This window comes from Dromiciops gliroides, chromosome 5, assembly GCF_019393635.1.
Source record: "Dromiciops gliroides isolate mDroGli1 chromosome 5, mDroGli1.pri, whole genome shotgun sequence".
In the NCBI taxonomy this organism is placed as follows: Eukaryota; Metazoa; Chordata; class Mammalia; order Microbiotheria; family Microbiotheriidae; genus Dromiciops; species Dromiciops gliroides.
Window position 1 is genome coordinate 187,108,021 of NC_057865.1, and position 21,034 is coordinate 187,129,054.

At 37.1% G+C, this 21,034-nt stretch overlaps 1 protein-coding gene across 1 annotated transcript in view; it reads left to right on the top strand.

Annotated features, from left to right (window-relative positions):
- Nucleotides 1–21,034, top strand: part of RERG (RAS like estrogen regulated growth inhibitor) — a 115,646-nt gene continuing 94,612 nt past the window's right edge. Inside the window, exons 1-2 of the mRNA XM_043968858.1 lie at nt 1–214; nt 4,748–4,923. Of these exons, the coding sequence (XP_043824793.1) occupies nt 4,863–4,923 (61 nt within the window). The 5' untranslated portion in view covers nt 1–214; nt 4,748–4,862. The remainder of the gene's footprint in view (nt 215–4,747; nt 4,924–21,034) is intronic.

A 21,034-nucleotide genomic window follows, 5' to 3' on the forward strand; every position in this document is an offset into this window, starting at 1 on the left:
GCAGTCGCTGTGGCGCTCAGCAGAGGGAGCGCACGGAAGGTCCCTCCCCCTCGCCATGGCCGCAGCTCCTGTCTCTGTTGCTCCGGCCGCTGCGGCTCAGCCCCAAGCCTGATCCCCGCGAGCACCCACGAGCAGCCGTAGGATTCCACAGGAGCGACTGGGAGAAGACCGGAAGAGACCCTCCCCCCGGAGCTGAACTTGACCAGGGGCAGAGGTGAGTGTTCCGCACTAGCCCGGGTGGACGGGCTCCCCTGGCGCCCCGCTTTCTCTGCGGGCTGCGCCTGGAGCTGAAAGAGGCTTCCGAGGCTGGCAGGGTCAGTGCAGAGCTGACCTTCTGAGGCAACGCTGCAGCATTTGCGCCCCTGGCCGGGGACTGAGTGGAAGAAGGAGCCGTCCACGAGGGCCTTTATTTTCGAGCCCCGCGCATTACCTGTTGCACGCCTGGTTGTAACCTGACTGCAGCTACGGGGACCGTCACGCCTGTGGCCGTGGGGACATGCAAGGAGACCCGTGCGGGAGGATTACTAGCAATAGAAAGATTAGTAATAATCGTGAGGCCAGAAGACTTGATTGCAGGCTCCAAAGCAGTCCCGAACATCCCCACTGCATGAATATTCTTGGTGCGAATTTACCCTTAGGGAACAGGTATTCAGAAGCTTGTTATGGGCAGGAGCAGAGTCTTATTTCGTCTTTGCTTCTCTGGTGCCTAACACAGTACCTTGCACACTGTAGGTACTTTTTAAATGTTTATTGCATTGAGTTCCCTTCTTGCACGAAATCCTATGGTCTAAATAAAAGTACTTTGCATCTCCCTAGCAGCAGTCTGCATCCTCCTGTAATTGAAGCTAGTTTCCTTAGATCAGTATTTTATGGCAGCTTTTCCATTATGATTTGTTTTAAACATCAGAAACCTGGAACCAAATGACAAACAAAATAGAGATTATTAAAACAGAACTTATATCTGTTTACCATTTGACTGCCAAATGTGAGATGTCTTATTTTATTGTGAGAAATAAAATTTTGAAGAGACACTGTCAGTCAATTTTATGTCTCCCCCATCAGTTATTTCTTGGAACATGGCATGAGCTTGACAATTTCCAGCTGTAACTTCATGAGGTAATAAATGGAGAGAAATCTTCTCATTCTTCTGTGAAATTCCTGTCAGTGGAGCTAGATAGAAGTTATTGCAATATTTGGCTTTCTAAATGCTGTGGGAAAGAAAGGTTAGATGGTTATGTTCGTGAAATAGAAACCAGACAAATATGGTCTTAAAAATGGACAACTTTGCATGAATTGTTGACCATTGGTATATACAACCTATATATAAACATTTGTATATGCTATGTTTCAGAATTGTTTTTCAAGCAAATAATCTCATTTGATACTTATGCGATTGAAATACATTTTACAGAACTTTCTCTAGGGAAACATAGAACTTGGTTCATTCCATGGTGCAGTAGACAGAATCCTGGACTTAGAGGCATAGGACCTAGGTCTGAATCCAGGATTTTCTAATTTATTCCTTGGGTTTCCAGAGGGACCTGGACTAGATGAATTCTAAGATGTTGCAGCCCTGAATCTGTGATCTATGATGGTTCCTCAACCCTTTTTTATAACCTTCTCTATGAATAATTATGGCCATAAAAGGACAAAATAGGAGAACCTTTCATTTGGGGGTAAAGTTATGGAATTAGGCAAAGAACAGATGCTAAAAAGCTTTTTCTTCAAATTTTGTTTTGTTTTGAATCATTAAGGCAATTTTCCCTAATTAGAGGATATTATAAACATATTATCAAGTGCTAATATGGACCTTTTGGTCTTGCATTCAGGAAGTGGTAAGTGTATGATCAAAAATCCCAAAGTAGAGATTTTTCTGAAGTATGTATTTTAGCACAATACAGCATATATATTTGTGCACATATAAGTATGTAAGCACAAATTAATACTAAATTCCAGCACATCATTGCCATTACAGAATTTTTTTTCAGAAATTTTCACTTTTGTTAAAGCCATTACTTTTGGTAATGTCATTTTCCTTTGAGTAATTACTCTGCTACTGAAAGTAAAGTTTTCTGGAAAATTGCAGATAATAAAATTAAGAAGACTGACTACTAGATTGGAGGATAGAATTGAGTTTGTTTGTTTTTAAGATATTGACGGGAATTCATAATGTCAACCTATGTTTGACTTAGGAAAATAAATATTGAGGGAGGTTGGCCTTGACTAAAATAGTTTTTGTGAAAAGGTAGTTGTCTAAAAATTCAGCTGAGGGGCATTGTGGGGTAGTGGATAGACAACTGGTCTTGGAGCCAAGATGACCTGGCTGGGGCAAAGTCCTGACTTTGACTAGTACTGGCCAGACAAGTCACTTAACTTTTCAGATGCCTTAGGCAGATATCTAAAACTATACATTGCTGAGAAGATGCTAACTTAAGTTTAGTAGAGTCTACTAAGGGAGTTTACTCATCTGGGAGTTCCATGAAATGAAATCCCAGGTCTAGCCCCCATCTCTATCATACAAATTCAATATAAACCAACTTGATAATGAGACTGCTGGAAACTACGAATGATAGGACTGTCTAGAACAATGAAAGTTATGGATTCACTGTTTTCTGCCCTTGAGTATTATTATGTTCAGTCCTGAGCACAGTACCTTAAGAGGCATGTTAATAAACTAGAGACATCCAGAAATTACTCAAGATGGTGAAGGAATGTTGTAATCCTATCACAGGAAGACTATTTGAAGGAAATGTTGATACTTAGTTTATAGAAAACTCTTAGTAGGGATATATAGGTATAGGAGACTCTACCAACACAGCATGTTTTTCTACAACTTATAGTCAAATAAAGTTGACTAAAACACTGAGAGATTAAGTAATTTGCCCAGAGTCACACAACCAGTATTTGTTAGAGGTGGGTCTTGAACCCAGGTCTTCCCGGCCTCCAGCTGACTCTCTGTCCCTAGATCAGATTGCCTTTCTTTAATGAGGATATAGAAGACACAATAATGTTCTTAGATGGATAGAGGATTTTTGTGTGAAAGATGAGACTAAACAGATCAATGAGTGGATATCCCAGGAAGATTTTGGCTCAATATAAGGAAATTGTTGTTATTTAGTAGTTTTTCAATTATAACTGACTTTTTTCATGTTCCCATTTGAGGTTTTCTTGGCAAAGCTACTGGAGTGAGAAAGAAATCTTGTGGGGATGGTTGGATCAAGTGAGGGTTTTTTTTAAATATGGGAGAGACATGGGCATGTTTTGAGGCAGCAGGAAAACCACCAGTGTACAATGAGAAACTGAAGATAAGTAAGAGTGGGAATGATAGAGGGGATAATCTTCTGAAGAATGGAATGAGATCAAAGGGGCATGTAGAGAAGTTTGCCTTGGCATAAGAAGGTATGCCTCTTCATGTGAAATAAGGGTCAAGGATGATATAGTTGGCAGTAGGTGTCAGAATATTTGGAGATGAGGATGGGGAAAAAGGAAGCTCTTGGAAATGGTCTGTTTTTTTTTCAGAGAAGGATGGGGCAAGGCCCTCAGATGAGAGGATGATGGGAGAGGCTGCTATGGGAGGTTTGAGAAGAGATGAAAAGGTTTGAAATAGCCTCTGTGGTGAATGCAAGAACAAAAATTGATTAATGAAGTGTGAAAGGATTTCCTTGCTATAGTAAGGGCATAGTTGAGATTTACTTATCTGCACTAGATTGTGTTCTAGAGAAGTTAAACAGATGGTCGTTTTTGTTTCTTTCTTCCCTTGGTGTAGGTCTTTAGGTAGCCAACTATGGAACAAAGTTACTTGTTTGAGGAATAGAATTAGAATTTAGGCCCTCACAATTCTATTTTTCCTAAGACATTCCCTGTATTTAATGAGATTTTTCCCAAATAAAGCATTTTTTAAAAAATCTTACTATTTTGTGTGTTGTATAATTGTGGCAGGGTCAATTGACCTTTGTGAAAGTGTGAATCTTGCCTACCTTATAGTGTAGGGCTTTTTAGACCCCTTCTTTTTTAAATTTTATTTTATTTTGAACTTAAGAAATTCCATAACAGAGTAGAATAGAAAAAAAGATGATTGTATATGAAACTGCAAGTCTATTATGTAAAGCTTGCTATGCAATTCCTTTTAAATATATAATAAAGTTATCATATAACTTTCTTTTTTTTTCTTTTTTTTCTTCCTTCTTTTTTCTTTTTTTTCTTCACCCTACACATGGCTACTATTAGACACAAATGTGTTTGTGTGTGTATCTGTAAAACCATTCTATGCATATTTCTCTGGATGCAGATAGCGCCTTCCTTCATATGTCCATTGTAGATAATTCAGGTAGCCCCCTTCTCAGAATGTTTTAAATGCATAAAATAAAACAAAATTACAAAGGAACCAAATCATATCAAAGTATATTTATCAATTTTCTTTAAAAGTTCATAAGAGCCAGGTTAAGAACCCCTCTGATAGTGTCTAATTAAAAAAAAAAGCTGATCACAGTAGCAATTTGGAGAAAATTAAAGCATGAATCGTGAATGTGAGCCATTCTAAGGATTTCTGTCTCCATTGTCAAGGAAGTACATTATGTAGCCCAAATCAATGCCCTAAAAGTGTTTTAACTAATATTCCCACTGTGAGGGTATATTATGCATCAGTAGGTATACACATAATCTAATACAGAGGTCCGATACTGCTGAGAAGCACAGCCTTCTTCAAAATGGCTTTGCCTCCCCCTGTAATGATGTCTCTTTTGTTTAGGGATTGCAGAACGTGCAGAGGTTTGCCATGATATGGTGAACCTAAAGACAAGAGCCAACCTGGTATTCACAGTTTCTTTCTCTTGAGAGAAGCGAATTACCTGCCTAATTCCAGTATGGCTAAGAGTGCAGAAGTTAAGCTGGCAGTGTTTGGCCGAGCAGGTGTGGGGAAATCAGGTAAGATGGTTATCATTTACACCTTGTAAATGCAGTGTGGATGTTGCTTCCTTTTCCCATATGACACACTATTATGCAAAAAAAAAAATCTCTTCTTTAGCTAGAATTTTTACTTCAAATTGCCTATTTTGTCTCTTTAAAGTGAAGTTTTGTTTTTGGTTTAAAAAAAGTTATGATGACAATACTCTGGAATCCATATGGATTAGCCCGGGCCCACAAGTTAGGCAAGGAATTTAACCGGGCCTGAAAGAAATCAGAACCTTTCTTTTTCTACATATTTATAAATGAATGTATATATCCATGTGTATGCATTATATATGCAGCTTTTTGGTAATTTATTTTTATCACATGCATTATTATTCTTATGTGAGAAAAGCTAGTAGAAATGTTGTAAGTTGATAGTTTTTAAATTTTACTAAAAAGTTTTACGAGCAGATTCTCTAAAATGTGTTTACATTTTCTTCTCCTCACTCACACAGAATAACCAGAGCCTTTTTATTCCAAAGATTAGTAAGGGTCATTTACCTTGAAGACAGAGAGTAAAATAATGGACTGTGATATAACTAACATCCAGTTTTTGAAATCTTTGATCATATATGATCAAGGATTACTAAAGTTGAGGATGCTAAAATGTCAAGTCAGCTTGAGCTTTTGGATGCTGTCTTTTTTCTTTGTTCTTGGGGGAAACAGCATTACTTGATTCTACATAAACTACTGTCCTTTTATTCCTAGTAAAGGGATTCACTAGACATTTGGAAGACAGATGGTAGAGTCATGCCCCACTCAGAATTAAAATGAACAAATCAGATAATGGATAGTCCACAAAAATACAGTACAACATGCCCAGTGACTGAAGTGCTGCAGTCTAATCTTATCTCCTTCAATCTGTGATCATGCTACTGTCTTTCTGGGTTCACTTCATCCATAATCCCACTTTTATCTGAAGCCTTTTTTAGCTTTCTTCAAGTGTGCTTCCTTCTGCCCTAGCCTCTCTTCTTTTTCTTGTCCACTACCTGAGCAGAAACCAAACAGAAATTAGGCAGTTGATATGAGCTAAGAAGCTGCCATTCTTCATAGGAGCTAGAGATATTTCAGCCAGGATGCTGTACTCCTTCATGACCATTCCCTGCTAATACTTTGTATATTTCCAATACTTTGTATATTTCTGGTTCTCTTTGTCCAGTTGATGAAAGTAGGAGGAAAGTAAGGAAATTGCTTCAGTAGATAGAAGACACACTGGACAAAGCACCAGCCCTGAACCAAGGAGGCCCTGAGCCCAAATCCAGCCCCAGACATAAGCCACCCTACCCTGACTTCCCCACAAAAAATAAGGATAAACAAAAAATAAATGCTTTATAGCTATCATCCCTTCATATCCAATTCACACCTGTGCCCTCTGTCTAAGTATATTCCTTTCAGCTGTGCTAATACTGAGAAAGTTCTTATGAGTTAGAAATATTATCTTCCCATGTAGGAATGTAAACAGTTTAAGCTTTTAATATTCCTCATGATTTCTTTTTCCTGTTTATCTTTTTATGCTTCTCTAGGGTCTTGTATTTGAAAGTCAAATTTTCTTTTTTTTTTTTTTTTTTTTTTGCATTTCAGTAGCTTTATTGAAAGGTCACTTTCTTAGTACCAGAACATAATGGTACTTTGTTAGGTTACTTCAGCTAACTTAAGTTTGTGAAAGTCAAATTTTCTATTCAGTTCAGATCTTTTCATCACAAATGCCTGAAAGTCCTCTTTTTCATTGATGGCCCATTTTACCCCTGAAAGATTATACACAGTTTTCCTGGGTATGTAGTTTTTGGTTGTAGTACCACTTCCTTTGCCCTCTGGAATATCATATTCGATGTCCTCTGGTCCTTTAATGTAGATGCTGCTAGATCTTGTGTTATCCTTACTGTAGCTCCACAGTATTTGAATTCCTTTTTCTAGCTGCTTGCAATATTTTCTCCTTGACCTGGGAGCTCTGAAATTTGGCCATAATATTCCTGGAAGTTTTCCTTTTGGGATCTCTTTCAGGAGGTGATCAGCGGATTCTTTCAATTTCTATTTTAGCTTCTGCTTCTAGAATATTAGGGAAATTTTCCCTGACAATTTCTTGGAAGATGATGTCTAAGCTCTTTCCTTGATCATGGTTTTCAAGTAGTCCAATGATTTTCAAATCACCTCTCCTGGATTTATTTTCCAGGTCAGCTGTTTTTCCAAGTAGATATTTCATATTGCCCTCTATTTTTTTAAAATTCATTTTGATGTGCTTTATTGTATCTTGGTTTCTCATAAAGTCACTAGCTTCCATTTGTTCAATCCTAATTCTTAGGCGATGATTTTCTTCAGAGAACTTTTGTATCTGCTTTTCCATTTTGCTTTTCAAGCTTTTGACTTTTTTCTCATGACTCTCCTACATGACTCTCATTTCTCTTTCCATCCTTTCCTCCACCTCTCTAAATCTTCCTTCTATCTCTCCTACTTTCTCTTCATAGTCCTTTTTGAGTGCTTCCATGGCCTGAGACCAATTCATATTTTTCTTGAAAGCTTTGGATGTTGGGTCTTTGACTTTGTTATTATCTTCTTCTGAGGGTGTATTCTGGTCTACTTCGCCCCTACAGAAGCTTTCTGTGGTCCGCTGTTTTCTCTGCTTACTCATCTAGATCTGGAAGCAGATGTCTGATTGAAATGTGATTCTCTATGGTCAGAAGCTTGGCGTGCCTGTGCCCCTCCCCCACTGGGCCACCAACACTTGAGTCAGTCCACTGTTTCAGAACATGGGCGCTCCACCCCAACTCCAGCAGAGACACAACCACTTCACCCTGGCCAACCCCCGAACCTCCTCACCAGTTCACGAGGTGAGCCTCAGAAGAAGCTGCTGGCGCCAAAGACTCCGAAGCCCTGGAAGCACTGTCTATTCCAGGCTAGGTTCGCACTGCATGCCAAGCTCTTCTCTCAGTTCGAACAGCAGATGATTCCAGTCGCCTAATTAAGCTTTCTTTGACTGAAAAATAGTCTCACTCTGTTCTTACATGGGTTAGGCTCCTCTGGGAGTTGTCTTACGGCATTATTTTTGGAGTGTGTGGATGGGTTTATCGGGAGCTCGAGGGACTCATAGCCTTTCCTCCACCATCTTGGCTCTGCCCCATACACAGGTCTTTTAATGGAGATCAGAAATTAGTTTCTTAGGGTAAGGCTTCACAATTACTATTGAATATATGAGATAAATGTAGTCATTTAAGTACTTTAGTCGTGGCGTAGCTCCTGAAAGAATTCAAATTCTAGGTAGGAAATTTTAAAATAAAAATAAATTTAGTATTTGTATTATACCTCTCAGGTTAAATTGTTGCTCCATTTCTTCATATGTTTTGGGGGTACTAAGGGAAGAAAGCTGGTTAAGAATTTTATTTTGGCCTGTTTCTTTCTAAGTATATATTTTCATGATCAGCATCCACTCAATAGAAATGAGATAGCTTGGGCAGCTAGGTGGCGCAGTGGATAGAGCACCAGCCCTGGAGTCAGGAGTACATGAGTTCAAATCTGGCCTCAGACACTTAACACTTACTAGCTGTGTGACCACGGGCAAGTCACTTAACCCCAATTGCCTCACAAAAAGAAAAAAGAAAGAAAGAAAGAAAGAAAGAAAGAAAGAAAGAAAGAAAGAAAGAAAGAAAGAAAGAAAGAAAGAAAGAAAGAAAGAAAGAAAGAAGAAGAAAGAAGAAGAAGAAAGAAGGAAGGAAGGAAGGAAGGAAGGAAGGAAGGAAGAGAAAGAAAGAAAGAAAGAAAGAAAGAAAGAAAGAAAGAAAGAAAGAAAGAAAGAAAGAAAGAAAGAAAGAAAGAAATGAGTTAGCTTGTTCAATTTCCTTGATAGATGACTACTAACACGTTTCTTGAATGGGCTATCATCATAAGATACTATTATTTAAAGGCCAATTGCTTCATTCAGTCATGAACTCTCAATTTTATAGACATATATTGTTGTAACATGTTAAGGGAAAAAACCAAACTGATATATGTATTTTCCTTTTCTGGGAAAGTATTGTGCCTTAATCTATCATTAACCCATTTATCTGGCTGGCTGGCTGGCTATCACCTATCTACATATATACTTATATCTATATCCACATATCTTCTTGAGTAATAGCCATAGCTCTCTCTCTCTCTCAATAAGATTTATTAATTGGCTACTTTATGCCAGACATTATACTAGTCATTGGTGACTTAAGGACGTAGACAAGAGTCCTTTCTCTAAAGGAATTTAGATTCTTTTGGGAAGATAATATGTACATATATGAATATATATATATATATATATGTAATAATACCAAAATAAATACATGGCAATTAAGGGAGGAAGAGTAGTAGCAGTTATGGGAAAGGCTTCATGCAGAAAGTATCCAGTAATCCTTTAGGACTACAAGTTATAGTGGAGGTGATAAAATCACTTGAGGATAAAGGAAGTTTCTTCATTCAAGAATTTCCTGCATCACTGAAATCACAGTGTATACATACATACATACATGTGTGTATGTATATGTACATGTATATGTGTATGTGTGTATGTATATGTATATATATAAAATCACAGTATACACACGCACATATATATAATATGTATACATACATAAATACAGGATTATAGTGCTTTAGCATAAAAACAATTATTTTCTCAGGCCCGAAACTCATTTTAAAATATGTCCAATAAGAGCAAAGAGCTGCTTATTCTCTCTCTCTTGTCTCTCTGTCTCTGTCTCTCTTTCTCTTTCCCCCAACCTAAAAATATTGCTCTTACTTGATGTTTGCATAGCAACTCTAAAGATATTGCTAATAATGTTTTGATCAGTTCACTACATCTTCTATGAGATAAGCTCTATTTCATCAATTATTGTTTTTTAATTCTCCTCTGCCTCCTTCTCCCTTCCCCACCTTCATAGTATAATGGAAGGAGCACAGTACTGGTAGTCCAGAAAACTGAGTCCTAGCCCCAGACCCAGCTTTGACATTTCATTATATACATACATACATATACACATACATACATATATGGATATGTGTATGTGTATATGTACATGTACATGTGTATATACATATATTCATGTATGTATGCATACATACTGTGGCATCTAAAATCTAATGTGTGGTCGCCTTGTTTCTACCCCCAGTGTCAGGGGAGAATTAGCTACGGTTTACTTATAAACTAGAAATGTCAGAATCAGTTTTTAGCATTAAGCATTTATCAGAATAAAGAGAATACATGGAGTACAGAAAATAAAGCAAGAAAAGCCTATCTCCTTTCCCCTCTCTCTCTGCCACCAACCCAAAGTCCGGGAATGAAAAGGGCAGACCCAGGGAGCCAGCCTCACCTCCTACTTCCTGCCCCCTCCCCCAGAAGGGGAGGTCCTTCAAACTGATTGGTTGAGGGTGGTCTCGTGTTGATGTCGTAGTCCACAGCCTCTGAGAACAATACCCCACTCAGGGCTGGCCAGGTGTGGTCTTGATTTAATTAACCTTAAGTAGGTTCTCAGTCCATCAGTCAGTCTCACCACATTCAATCAATTACAAATCAATCTTCAGGTGGGGCCTCTGGCCGACTGCCAAATGCCATTATTTTCTCACAATACACACATACATATATATACCTCAGTTTTGTCTTTAAAATTGACATGGTTCGACTAGGTTAACTTTTAGCTCCAAAATTCTTTGATAATATAATTTGAATTATTATTCTTTCTGTGGCAAAGGCTAATGTTGCATATAGGAAGTACTTTATAAATGTTTATAGATGTAAATTAAATTGAGCAAGAAGAGGTCTGAAGTGGGCTCCTGATAACATCTGTGATTATTTTTATAAAACAGAAACACAAAACAAACTCCTTTCTTTATTCTCTAGACAAGCTTTCCTATGATTGGCTTCTGTGCTTTTATTCAAAGAATTCAACTCCACTCCACCGCCATCCCCAGCATACATACTACACCTGCAGCAGCCTCCTTCCCACCTCATCTGTCTTCTGAAACTTACCAGACCCAGCTCAAGTACCTTTTCTTAGGTGAAACCTTCCCTGGTATTCCTGCTCACTGCTGATCTTTTCCTCCTCCGACCTCACATGCCATTTTATACTTCTTGTGACCTATTTGGAAAAACCATCATTATCTGTGCTCATGTTAGATTCCCCTACTAGACTGTTAATTCAGTGGTGGCAGGAACCACGTCTTCATTACGTTTGTATCTTTTCCTCCCCTTGCACAGTGCTTTGCACATAGTAGGTATTTAACAAATGTTTGTTCAATAGAATTGAATAGTTTCTTGGTAGAATAATCCCCTGGGATTGTGGTGGGGGAGGGAGTAATTGAAGAGAGAGATCAGTATGACAGATTTAAAATATTGTGAGGTTAGAGAAGTAGTCTCTTTTGTCTTCAGGAAATCTAATAACCTGAAACATCCTCTCTAATTACATAAGAAAGGCAAAGACTGGCACACCATGCACACTATTATATTTCCTTTTTGTTCCTTCTATGAGGTGAGTAGGAAACTAACTTTTCCAAGTTGTGTGTATATAAGGAACATACAAAAAACTTGGATAAACACAGGGCCGCATAGTTCTTTCTTGTATATTGCAGGAATTGTTGCAAGGATAAGTTGAGCTCAATAGGACTTGGGCACTAGGATGATTTGCTTGCTGATAAATTCTTAATTATGTATGATTAGCTGTAACCCGGGCATGCAAAACAGTTTTATAACTAGTTTACAAAAAAACCATGATTAGGTAGTAAAACCTAATGAAGTGAAGGTGTCTAGGAATCTTGTTTTCTAAAGTCAAATAGAAAGTAAATTGGACTTCTCACTGTCTTGTATTATTTTACTGGCTGCTTCTCTCCATTAGAATAGATAATAGAGCCCTGATTATTATTTTATTGAACTATTCCTTAATGACCAACTTACAAAAATTCAGCCGGCTACAAACCATATTTTATTATTGACTTGTTTACTCAGCATCAGAACTATTGCCTGAAAAGGACTAACTTTGTAAGAAGCGGATAAGGAAAGTTCCAAGTCTTTTAATTAATTTTTTAAAATTGTTCAACCATATTCATTCGTGATGAGATGAAGCATGGAAGAGTGGATGGTGAGCTGGCCTCAGAGTCAGGACCACCTGGCTCAAATCCTGGCCAATCTGTAGCTACTGGGTCAGTGGTTAGAGGTCCAGGCCTGGAGTCAGGAAGACCTGAATTCGAATTTTGCGTCAGATACTTAGCTACATGTTACTGGGCAAGTCAGTTAAAATGGTGGTGATGACAGCACCTACCTCCTAGGAATGTTGTGAAGATCAAATGAGATAATATTTATATTAACAAATGCTTACCATAGAAACTGGCATATAGTAGGTGCTATACAAATGTTTATTCTCCTCTCCCTCATGTGACCCTGGGTAACTTAGCTTCACTTCCCAGACTTTAAATTTCAAAACAGAAGGTTATCATCATTGACAATGGGACTTTCTTTCCTCACTGGGGAGCTCAGTACATAGTTAAATCATAGTTCTAGATCTCTCATTTCCTAAATCGATAGTAATATTGAACCATGTTTCTCTTTACCTGTTTCTCATTCCCTTGAGTAACTGAATTTCAGAAATTTGGTTCAATTCATTTGTAAAAACATCTGGATTTGAAACTCTAGAGTGAATTTTGACTAGGAATATAATGAATATATGTATTTTTCATCATTATGCAGTACCTTTACCATAACTAATCATTTTACAGGGCACAAAGAAATCATAAATAAATATAGAAAAACAGAAATAAATACATAACAATAAAAATAAATATTAATAAAGGAAATGTGAACAAACGATCCAAACATAAGTGGAAACTAAACATTAACATTTTAAAGAAAAGCTGGTTCAAAGGAAAAAAATCATAGCAGCAAGAAATAATTACTCTACAGAGAATAACAGTGGTGTAGCATCCAAAATATATTAAAGCTAAAGCAACTCTCAGAGAGAAAATTAGCCTCAGAGAGGTTTAATTAATCAATCATGCAATTAAAAGAAATCAACAATGCTAGAGATCCATCAATAAACATTTAAGTTCCAGGAAAGTTAGCATGGTAAAAACCCTAGATGAAGCACAAAAAATGAAAATAGGAAAAACAGAGGAGAAATAAAACATGTTAAAAAAAAAAAGACTAATAGAACTTGCAATCAAAGACCAATTTTTTATGAATAGCAAAAATGATAAACCATTAGATAATTTCAAAAGAGAGAAAAGTCAGATTACTAAAATAGAAAATTAAGAGGGTAAATTCATAATTATCATCAAGAACTTAAAAAGAATTCTCAGGAACTGGTGTAGCCAACCATATAGATAAATAAAGTGGATATTTTAAAAGAAGTAGACATCCACAAAATATAAAATACCAAATTAACAAAATAAATCATAAATTTAGCATCAAAACATAACAAAACTATCGTTCTATTGTTTAAGTTTCTCATTTGTCACATTGTGCTTCTATCACAATCTGTTATTATCCATCCTCCCCACCCCCAACATTAGAATTACAGAATCACAGAATTTTAAAGGTGAAAGAACTCAAGGCCCAACTAATACAACTCATACCCAGAAGAAAAATGAATCCCCATGACAATATATACTTCCTAAACGCTCCTCCAGCCTCTTCTTGATGACCCTCATACCACTCTAGCAACCCTCCTCTCATCAAACCTGAAAGTGCCTCTTTGCAGCTTTCACTGTCCATTGCTATTCATTCTGTCTTCTGGGGACAAGCAGAATAAATCAAAACTCTCTTTCATGGGACGACCCTTCACCACCTTGAAGACAGTATCCCATCCATAAATCTCCTTAGTTTACAGTTAAACATACCCTGTTCCTTTACCTCATGCTCATATGACGAGGACTCAAGTGCATTTATCAGTCTGTTTGCCTTTCTCTAGATTTTCTCCATATTTATCAATATCCTTTACAAACTGTGGTGCCCAGAACTTAACACAATGCCCCGGATTCAATCTGACCAGGACACAGTTGCAGTGGGATTATCACTTCCATATTCTGAGAAGCTGTATCTTTCTTCCTTTAAAAACAATATTTTATTTAATTTTTTTAATAATAAATTTTTTTATTTATAGTTTTGAGTTCCAATTTTTATCCCTCTTTCCCTCCTTCCCCTCCCCTTCCCACTCCCTGAGTTGGCAAACAATCAGATGTGGATTATACACGTATGATTATGTAAAACATGACCATATTTGTCATTTTGTACAAGCAAACTTGATTGGAAGAAAAAAAATGAAAGAAAGTAAAAAATAACATGCTTCAGTCTATTCTATCAATATCAGTTCTTTCTTTGGAGGTTGCTGTACCTTTCTTAATGTAGTCCAAAAACCACATTAGCATTTTAGCTGTTTTATCACATTGTTGACTTATATTGAGCTTACAATCTACTAAAATTTGTACATCTTCTCAGATTAACTGCTATCTACTCATGTCTTCCCTGTCTTATAATTGTGACTTTAATTTTTGAGTGTGTAATACTTTACATTTTTCCCTTTTAAGCTGATCATTATTAGATTCAGACTCATGTTCTGGTCCCTCAGTATTTTGTTGGATCCTGATACTGTCGCCCAGTATGCTCTGTGCGAATTTGACGTGTGCCATTAATGTCTTTATCCAGATGACTGATAAAATATTAAACAATGCAGAGTGAAGTAGAGGTCCACATGGTTCTCCACTGGAGACCCCCTTCTAAGTTAACTTGTCCCAAACCATATAGCTTAGTATGTGAAGCAGGATTCAAACCTAGATCTTCGTGACTTTAGGTCTGGCTCTCTATTCTCTGGGTGCAGGTAGGTGGCACAGTGGGTAGAGGGTCTGGCCTTTAGTCAGAAAGACTCCTTGTGAGTTCAAATCTGGCCTCAGATACAGGCTAACTGTGTGACCCTGGGCAAGTCACTTCACCCTGTTTGCCTCAGTTTCCTCATCTGTAAAATGAGCTGGAGAATGAAATGACAAACCACTCCAGTATCTTTGCCAAGAAAACCCCAAATGGGGTCCTGAAGAGTCAGACATGACTGAAAAACAACTGAACAACTGAACTCTATTCTCTATGCTCTACTGAAAATGATGGCTAGAAAAAGAGAAGCTATTTTGATAATCCTCATGCAAGAGCAGGGAAAAGCCACTCAGAAGCCCCCACTATTCCCTGGAACCACAATTTTTGGAGCATGGGACAGCCAGTCTAAAAAAGTGTAATTTAAACCAGTGCTAAACAAGCATAGGAGACCACAGTGGTGTAAGTACCATTAGGAAATCCATTCTTTTATATCTTTATCCTGTTTCTTTGGTGCTATACTATATCTCTAGAGGTGGCTAGTGGCACAGGTAGATAAGAGTGCTGAGCTTGGAGTCAGGATGTCCTTCATGGGTTTAGTTACTGCCTTAGACACTTCCTGGTTGGATGACCCTAGAAAGGTCACCTAACCTCTGTCTGCCTTAGTTTCCTAAACAGTAAAATGGGGATAATAATAGCACCTACTTTGTAGGGTTGTTGTGAAGATCAAATGAGATAATATTTGTAAAGCACGGAGCACAGAATCTGGCATAAGGCAGTTAATAAATGCTTATTCTCTTCCCCCTTATCTTAAATAAGCTCCCCCCCCCACCTTATGATTTTGAATCTACATTCTGTTTTTTTACCTCATGTAGGAAAAACTCTTCTTTGACAACAGGAGTCTAACACTGCATGAGGGGGGAATTTAGGTAGGAGACTAGAAATTGTAGCAAAAGATGCAAGGTCTTAAGATTAAAAATGTGAAAAATGTGAAGAGTGTTAAGTAGTGAAAGAAGGAAGGATACATTAATAACTTGACCTGGAAGAACCCAAGAAACGAGATCCAGGAGCTGTTCACAACAGTAAAAAATCATGCATATCCAGATTGAAGAAAAAATAGAAGAGAGCTATACATTTTAAACTGATGGGGTTTTTCCTCCAAATATATACATGTACTTATGTATGTGTGTGTGCTGACAGGTAATTACTGATCTATGATTTCATTGGTATAGGAAACTTGCTTCTGAAGAAACTCCCTGTTCCAATGTATATTGGTAACTTCTCTGCCATTTATAATCCAAGAGTTACCTGAGACACTGACAAATTAAGTGATTTGCCCAGGGCCATATGGCTAATGTATATCAAGGGCTGGATTTGAGTATGAGTCCTCTTCCTGGCTCTGTTCTACATTCTCCCCTCCCCTCTCCTCTCCTCTTCTCCTATACACACACATATACCATATGCATATGTATGATATATATGTATATTATATATACACATATACATGTATATATTTAAAGTGGATATGGGAGTTTATCCTTATAATTCACCACATGTGAAGGGTGTTTTTCTTTTTTGAAATACAAGATGTTCAGGGGGGCAGCTAGGTGGCGCAGTGGATAAAGCACTGGCCCTGGATTCAGGAGGACCTGAATTCAAATCTGGCCTCAGACACTTGACACTTACTAGCTGTGTGACCCTGGGCAAGTCACTTAACCCCAATTGCCTCACCAAAAAAAAAAAGAAAAGAAAAGAAAAGAAATACAAGATGTTCATGTGAAAAAAAAATAGCTGGGAGAATGCCAGGTTTCAAAAGTACTGTGGGAGCAGACATATTAGAAAGAAATCCCATCAGATAACTATAAATCTTTTATATTTTCTAAATGATTTATGACTATTGTTGGAAACTTCTGTGTCGATGAATATATTAGATCCAAATAGAATAATTCTAATCCCTCTCCCACTTGACAACCTTTTAAAAACTTGAGAACTATCATACTCCTCCAAAGGTTTCCCTAGGACAAATATCCCATTTCCTTCATCCACGTCTTATATGGCATGGAATTAAGTCCTTATATCATCCAGGTTTCCCCCTTTTGGACATGTTTTAACTTACCAATGTCTTTCTTAAAAAGGAACACAGTGTCCCACATATAGTCTGACCAATGTAGGCAGCTCTCTTAGAAAGTTTCCTGAGGTGCTGAGAGATTAAGTGACTTGCCCTGGGCCACATGGCTAGTATATATCAGGGGCTGAATTTCAGTATGAATAGCCTTCCTGGCTCTAAAGGTTTTTTCTCCCTCTCCCTCCCCTTCCCATTCCCCCTCACTCTCCTCTCCCCGCTCTCTCTCCTTCTCTCCCTTCCTCTCTGTCTCTTGGTCTCTGTCCCTGTCTCTCTGTCTCTCTTTCTCTATCTCTGTCTCTCTGTCTCTCTGTCTCTCTCTCCCTCCCTCCCCCCTTCTCTCCTTCCTCTCTCTCTGGCTGTCTCTCAGAAACTGCCAGCTTGGCAAAAAAATCTTTGCATCTGTTATATTTGACAAAGTATCTCAAAGAAGGTCCCTTGCCCATACTTGCCCATCCCGCACCACTCTTTGCTTTCTCCTGCCATCACAAGGAGGATTTTACCTGACTACTTGTTATACCTAGGTCTCACCAGTGACCAGTCATCTTTTTCATATGCATTTTCCTTAATGACATCCTTAACACCAGTTCTTCAAAGTTCTGTATTTACTTTATGTTGTGACCTACTCACTATCACTCTCCATTGCTCTTTGTGTGATTCTTTTAATTCCTTGGAAACTATAGTGTTGTTCAATGATTTTCAGCCATACAGTATCATTGGTAGAATATTGGTATTAAAAACATGGGCCTTTTTTTCAGGGATGTTATTGATATCATTAACATCACAAAAATAAAATTTATTATAATTTAACAGATAGGAAACTACTGGCTACCTATGTAGGTATAATTTAAGAATCAGTTCTATCAAAATGAGACCATAAACTAGTTAAAATAAAGATCAAAATCAATGTAAAATTATAAGAAAGAACAAAAATGAGAAGTAGGTATGTCATAAAGTTGAAGCACGGACCATTTAAATAAGCTGTTGATGATGAAAAATGGAACATGCTTAAAATAACAGACATAAATACAGACTTTCACCATTTCCTAAGGAAGTTTAACTGATGTAAATCAGTTGACACAATTTTGGAGACCAAAAGAGCCTCGAAACTGCCTGGAATAGGAAACACTTCATCTCCATGACTAATGGAGAGACAGGACTGCCAAGGACAATAAGGGATTAAAATATAAACTAATCTGTAAAATCTAATGGAGTAGGAAGTTGCAAGATATCCTCCCTCTGACACCTCCACTTTCTTTAAAAAAAAAATATGCTTGACTTTGCATACTTGTTATAAGAAATCTGTTTTTTTTTTCTTTTCCAGTGGGGTAGGAGGCCAGAGAAAAAAGTAGATTTCTTTTAATTTTTTTAAATAGAGGTGGGATGGAGAGGTGCTACAGATGTGAAATGTTATCTGTTCTTTCAGATGAGATCACTGTATTATTAGTTTTATTTAACTTTTACATTATTACAAGAAACCTCTCAGGTAGTGAAAGTGAATCTTTTTATTGGTATCTTTTATTTTATATCATTTTAATTTCTGAATATGTCCCTCTTCTATCCCATACCCAAAGGCTCATCCTTATAACACAGAATAGAAAATAAAAAGAGAAAAATATGTCAATAAAACCAACCATAACTTGAACTGTATCTGTTAGTATATTGAATATTATATACCTAAAGTTCCCTAGCTCTTCAAAGAAGGAAGGTCCAAGCTTGGTAATTATAGTTATACAGCATTTATTTTCAATTTTTCCTGTTTCATTTATATTGTTGTAGTCAATCTAGATGTTACTTTCTTAATTTTGTTTACATAGTACTTTCTTAATTCATATACATGTTCCCTTACTTCTCTGAAATCTTCATATTTGTCATTTATGTCTCAATAATAGTCTATTATATTTATTACCACATTTTTTTACAGTCATTTCAAATCTATGGGCATTTACTTTGTTTCTGGGACTTTGTAATTACAAAAAGTGCTGTTTTTAATATCTTGGTATATATTGGACTTTTCTTGCTGTTTTTGGTTTGCTCAGAGTTTTTGCCTAGCAGTGTGGTCTCTGGGTCAAAAGGTATGGCCATTTTAGTAACTTTTTTTAAAAAAAAAACATAATTCCAAATTGCATTCTGGAATAGTTGGACCAATTCTCAGCTCTACCAACAATGTATAGTATACTTGTTTTTCCATAACCTCTCTCATGTTGACTATTTTCAACTTGTTATTCTTGCCAATTTGCTAGGTAGGGGTTTTTTGGCCTCTGTATCTTTTATTAGTGATTTGGAGCAATTTTTCCTCTATTATTAATGGTTTGCAGTTCTCGAATGGCATATGTGTATGTATATTTATATATACATATATACACAAATTCGTGGATATACATATGTATATAAATATATATTTCTGTTGTCCAGTTATCTTGAATAGCAAATCCTTATCAAAGATATTTGATATGAAGATTTTTCCCAAAGGACTGTTTATTTTTATCCCAGTTACATTGATTTTGTTCATGCAAAAGCTTTTCAATTTTGTGTAATAAAAATGATCAGTTTTAGTATTTTTAATTACCTCTATCCCTTGTTTGTTTAAGAATTCTATCACCAAGCTAGAGCTGTGAGAAATACCTGATCTGGTTCTGTTACAATTTTCATTTTTAATATTTAAATCATGTATCCATTTTGAACTTATTATGGTATATGGTATAAGAAATTTGTTGTGACTCTCGTTTCTGCCAAATTCCTTTCCAGTTTTCTAGCAGTTCTTGTCAAATAGAGTTTTCAAGATATATCAAACATTGTGTTATCGAATGTGATTATTTTTTATTCTCCCACTAACCTTTCCATCTTTGCTTTATCCACAAAAATTGTGCTATTGACTGAAGTACTTATCCAAGAGTCTAACTGAAATTTTTTTCTTTTCATGTATTCCTTTTCATAAATGTTATTTCTCGGGGCAGCTAGGTGGTGCAGTGGATAGATCACCGGCCCTGGATTCAGGAGTACCTGAGTTCAAGTCCGACCTCAGACACTTAACACTTACTAACTGTGTGACCCTGGGTAAGTCACTTAACCCCAATTGCCTCACTTAAAAAAAATAAAAATAAATGTTATTTCTCCTCTATTAGCTTACAAAAGCAAGATACACATATGTAATGTGTAGGACTTCTTCCCTATTGTAAAAATAAGTTTTTGTGGTAGGAATAATGATCCCATCCCTTCCCCCATGCAAGTTAGGCTAGTTTTGTTTCTTAAAATCCATGACATTTGTTTGGTCCAAAGGACCAAGGCTTAGTCCCTTTCTAGTTGCCTTAGTCAGAGCTGTTGAGAATTGATGTAGGTTCTCTCTAATTCTTGACTAATGTAAAATAATGGGCAAAGGAGGTAAGGGAGCTTCAATCAGATAAATTATCTTAGGTGTCTTCACTACATATTCTTCTTGAATAACCTTCTGCTATGACCAGAAGTAAATCTCTTTTTGCAAACAGTGGATTGACTTACAAGTGAATTATTTTATTCCAGTATTAAATGTAAACTACTTGGGGACTGGCCTGAGTCAGGTCCAGCTCAGAACATATTTCATTAATAGCCATTAATAATTCCCTCCTCCACAATCCATCTTTTGCTCAGCTTCCCTAAAACTAAATTCCCTATCCTCCACTCAGCTTTTCTAAATCATAGGTCTAAACTTGTCACTCCCCTTCCCAGAAAAGCTCTAGTGGCTCCCTGTTGTCTCTAGGATAAAATACAAACTATCCTTGGCATTGAAATATCTTTAAAGTCTGACTCCTGCCTATCATTCCAGGCTTATTATACTTGACTTCCCTTCACTTACTCTATGCTCCAGCCAACCTGGCCTTCTTGCAGTTCTGCATATGAGGTATTCCATCTTCCTTCTCTGGAACTTAGTATGGGCTTCATGCCTTGAATGCACTCTTTCTTCTCTTTCAACGTGTATACCCTCAAGTTTCTTCAGAGCTCAGCTCCAGTTCCATAAGATGATTTTTCCTTTTATTAGCTGCTTTATTGTAGTTGTTTGATTGGAGTTAAAATCTGAACTTGACTCACCTTGAATTGCCCTGAATAATCTAAATTTTTTTTTCTTTATTTTTTAAAAAAATTTTCAGTTCCAAATTCTCTCCCTTCTTTCACCCTCTCCCCCA